Raw genomic sequence first — 3,840 nt, 5'->3', positions numbered from 1 at the left:
TAATTTTATTTTTTGGGTTTCTCACTTGTTGTAATCCGCATTAGGCCCAACTAAATTCTGATTCGTGTCAGAAAGTCTCATATTGAAAGGTAAAGTGCTTCCTAATAAAAACAACTTCATGCCGAGGATTCGAATTAGAGTCTATTCAATGCATAACCTAAACTATATAATATTACTATTGAGTGATAAATTGATAAAGTAATATACAATATTTGAGTTTCAATTTTGTGTCACGTTAAGTTCACTAATAATAATAGGAATTATTTCGAAATAAGTCTCATGTGATAACTGAAAAATAGAATAGTAACCTATCATGACATATCATAGCGAGAAACATAAATCTTGTGCAACTATATATCCAATTTAAATTTAATTCACATTGATATTCTATAATTAAGTGATAAATCTAATAGTCTGTTTGACCAAGTTTTTTGGATGTCAAAAGCACTTTTTCTCAAAAAAGTACTTTCTTGTGTGGAGATTTAAGGTATTTGGCCAATAAATAAAAGTGCTTTTAAGCATAATCAAAGACATTTTTTTCTGTTGTTGAGAAAAAGTTATAAATTTTTGCTTCTTCTAAAAAATAGAAGCAAAAGTAAAAAATAAATTTTTTTAGTACAAAAATATTCTTACCATAAATTTATATTTATCAAAATTTAAACCATGTATATTTTATTTAATTATGAATACAACTTTTTCTTTTTGGTTTCTACGTTTCTTTTCTTTCCCTAGGTTTCCTCTTCCCCTTTGGAATAGTTTGTCGACGACAAATTCACTTCTTTTCTTTTATAGTCTCTTTTCTGTATCTTTTCTGTTTCCTCTTTGGAATACAAAGCCATCCCCAGAAATTACAATCTCTTTAAATTGATTGATGTATTTTATTTAAATTAGATTCGCGACACATGCATTGCAGGTGACCACTTACTTAAAGTGAAAAGGCTTAATCACTTATTTAGGGTATATTTTGAAGTGGTGAATTTTAGAGATTCAAAAAGTATTTATTGAGCGAGAAAGAAAAGGAGGCGGAGGTTATACAAACATGTAATCTCGTCAAATAAAACCTCATCAACTTGCAACTTGTTACCAAGTCCATCCTTACCATCCTCCCAAGGATTATAAAAAACCTAATAGTACTTTCGCAATTAAGATTATGAAAAGTTCAGCCCACATACCCATCCACTCTAATCATCAAGCTACATCACCAAAACATATTTATAAAATTAAAATTTGATAAAGTTTCATACCAATACCTCAATAGCAATCATAGTATAAAACATCAATATTAAATTAAAAATTAACAAAATATTTATTTGTGGTACTCCTGTAGTCCGGACTATCAAAGATCTAAGACAAAAAGGAAATTGTTGTACAATGTAAGTCGCGTCTTGAGAGATTCTCTTTTCAACTAATTAAATAAAACCAATGAAGTTTAAGATTATAACACATATTTTGAGAAAGGAAACTCATGAGTAGTAAAAGAGTATTTTAGCAAGGAATTTTCACAAGAAAACATTACATGCTTGATAATATTATAAGTCCTTTTATCGAAAGGAAAGCTGATTGGTGAAAATTTATTTTCGACCTTGAATTGCATGGTGCAACTAAAAAGCAAACAATCTTTGTGGTATGGTTAATTTCCTACATAGTACACACCAAATAATTGTGCTTAAATTCAAAGTAGTAAAGAATTAAGTTCTTATGCGTAACAATTTTATGTATAAAAATATAAATGGTGATTATAATTTTATCTAACTTGAAATTAATTAAAGAATAAACTTTTGTATACGGTCAAAATCGTGCTTACCCGATTTTGTATGGTTAATCGAGACCGGGGTGGCAGACCGAGGTTCAATCTCAAGTTATATTGGATCGTTGCGTGAATAAATATTGCCTAGCTCGTGATTCAGGGATCGATCGAGATCGAGACCAGCTAAGGTCGAGACCGAGAAGGATAAGGATCTAGCGAGATCGAAGGAGGCCTGCTAAGTCGAATAAGAGAGAGCCTAGGAATCCATGACCGAGCGAAGATTGTGGCGGAGATCTCGGCATATATTAGTCAAGACCAGTTGATTAGTCAATCAGAAGATTTCCTTCTGTATTTAGAATTGTACCATATATAGAACTACTCTACTATATAAAGGGGGGATTCACGCATAACAAAGGAACATATTATGTTTTCTCTCTTAAGCTCTCTTATTCAGTTGTTCAGTTCTTGCTTCTCAATAATATACTCGGTTGGCTCGAGGGCGACCTAGCTCGAGGGCCAAAGTTGCGCGTTACATTGGTATTCCTCATTTTACAGTTAATTTCTAACTTCAATTCTTATATTTCTCAGTTTGCGCCAAGTGAAATCACATATCCTTAAAACCACGTACAAATTTAATTGTTATCTGATTTTAAGGGTAAACAGTTTGTCACCCACCGTGGAGCTAAGGATAATAGTGATTGCCTGGTGCTAATTTTCATAATACACACTGCTTTACACTTGTTCTTGTAAGCATTTTTAATTCCAGGATCAGCATGTCGAACTCTCAAACAGTACCCACACACATCGATAATGGTCTTGGTTTTCATGGCAAAAACGACAACGTAGCCGCCCCAGAAAATGAAGTGCCTCTAGTTGATCTCGAAGGAGTACCAGTTGCAGACCCCATCGACGTCAGTTCACATGTTGCCCTAAATACAAATCTCCCCGAAAATAGCATCGACAGAGATGTTCGATCAGCCGGTCAGAACGCACAGGGCGGTGAAAAAGGCGGAATCAGCCTTCGAATAATATTCGAAATGCTGCAGGCTCAACAAGTTGCAATAGCACAACTCCAAAATCAGAACCACGCACCGAGTAGGGTCAAACCCGAACCATCACAGGAAGTTGTTCACAGGGCCGAACCAGTGCCGGAGAGGTCAAATGTGAATGAGCCAGGGACCGACCCCCGCTATCTTGAAAATGTTCGAGGAGCTGACAAAGCAAATTGAATCGGGGGAGAAGAAGATTGAAGCGAATGACAAAAAAGTGGAAACATATAACTCCCGAGTGGATCAAATTCTGAGGGCACCGCCGATTTTGAAGGGTTTGGATTCAAAGAAGTTCGTACAAAAGCCCTTCCCCCCGATCGCGGCTTCTAAGCCCATTCCGAAGAAATTCTGTATGCTAGAAATTTCCAAGTATAATGGAACTACCGACCCTAACGAGCATGTCACTTATTACACATGCACAATAAAGGGGAACGATCTAGAGGACGATGAGATCGAGTCTGTACTGCTGAAGAAATTCGAAGAAACTTTATCAAATGGGGCGATGATATGGTACCATAATTTGCCACCTAACTCCATTGATTCTTTTGCCATGCTCACAGATTCCTTCATCAAAGCACACGCCGGAGCAATAAAGTTCGAGACTAGAAAGTTGGACCTCTTTAAAGTAAAACAGAAAGACAATGAGATGCTCAGAGAGTTCGTATCCCGGTTCCAAATTGAGCATATGGATCTACCCCCAGTCGCCGACGATTGGGCCATTCAGGCTTTCACTCAAGGCCTAAACGTACGAAGTTCAGTAGCCTCACAACAGTTAAAGCAGAACTTGATCGAATATCCAGCTATAACCTAGGCCGATGTGCATAATCGGTACCAGTCAAAGATTAGGGTCGAGGATGACTAGTTGGGGACTCCTTCCGGGTCCGTCTATCCAAACAGGACCATCGACAGAGTTAAAAGGGATATTGACCGGGAACCACGGTCAAACAGAGATCGATATCAGCCATACGGTGGAGATCGGAGAAACAACGGGCCTGGACGTAACCCCATTCGAATTGATAGAAGAAATAATCGAGGACAGAGCTC

The 3,840-nt window shown here is 36.9% G+C and overlaps 1 protein-coding gene across 1 annotated transcript; it reads left to right on the top strand.

Moving 5' to 3' along the window:
• Nucleotides 1-3,148: 3,148 nt before the first annotated feature.
• On the top strand, nucleotides 3,149-3,607 carry LOC138899956 (uncharacterized). Its single transcript, XM_070186658.1, has one exon. The coding sequence runs from the start codon at nucleotides 3,149-3,151 to the stop codon at nucleotides 3,605-3,607; it is 459 nt and encodes a 152-aa protein (XP_070042759.1).
• The last annotated feature ends 233 nt before the right edge of the window (nucleotides 3,608-3,840 follow it).

The sequence above is a fragment of the Nicotiana tomentosiformis genome, chromosome 10, assembly GCF_000390325.3.
Source record: "Nicotiana tomentosiformis chromosome 10, ASM39032v3, whole genome shotgun sequence".
In the NCBI taxonomy this organism is placed as follows: Eukaryota; Viridiplantae; Streptophyta; class Magnoliopsida; order Solanales; family Solanaceae; genus Nicotiana; species Nicotiana tomentosiformis.
The sequence above is the reverse complement of the archived record's forward strand: the minus strand, read 5'-3'. Positions and strand labels throughout refer to the sequence as shown.

Bases quoted from the DNA above. Each gene is read 5' to 3' on its own strand.
- LOC138899956 (XM_070186658.1), top strand. From the start codon at position 3,149: ATGCTAGAAATTTCCAAGTATAATGGAACTACCGACCCTAACGAGCAT.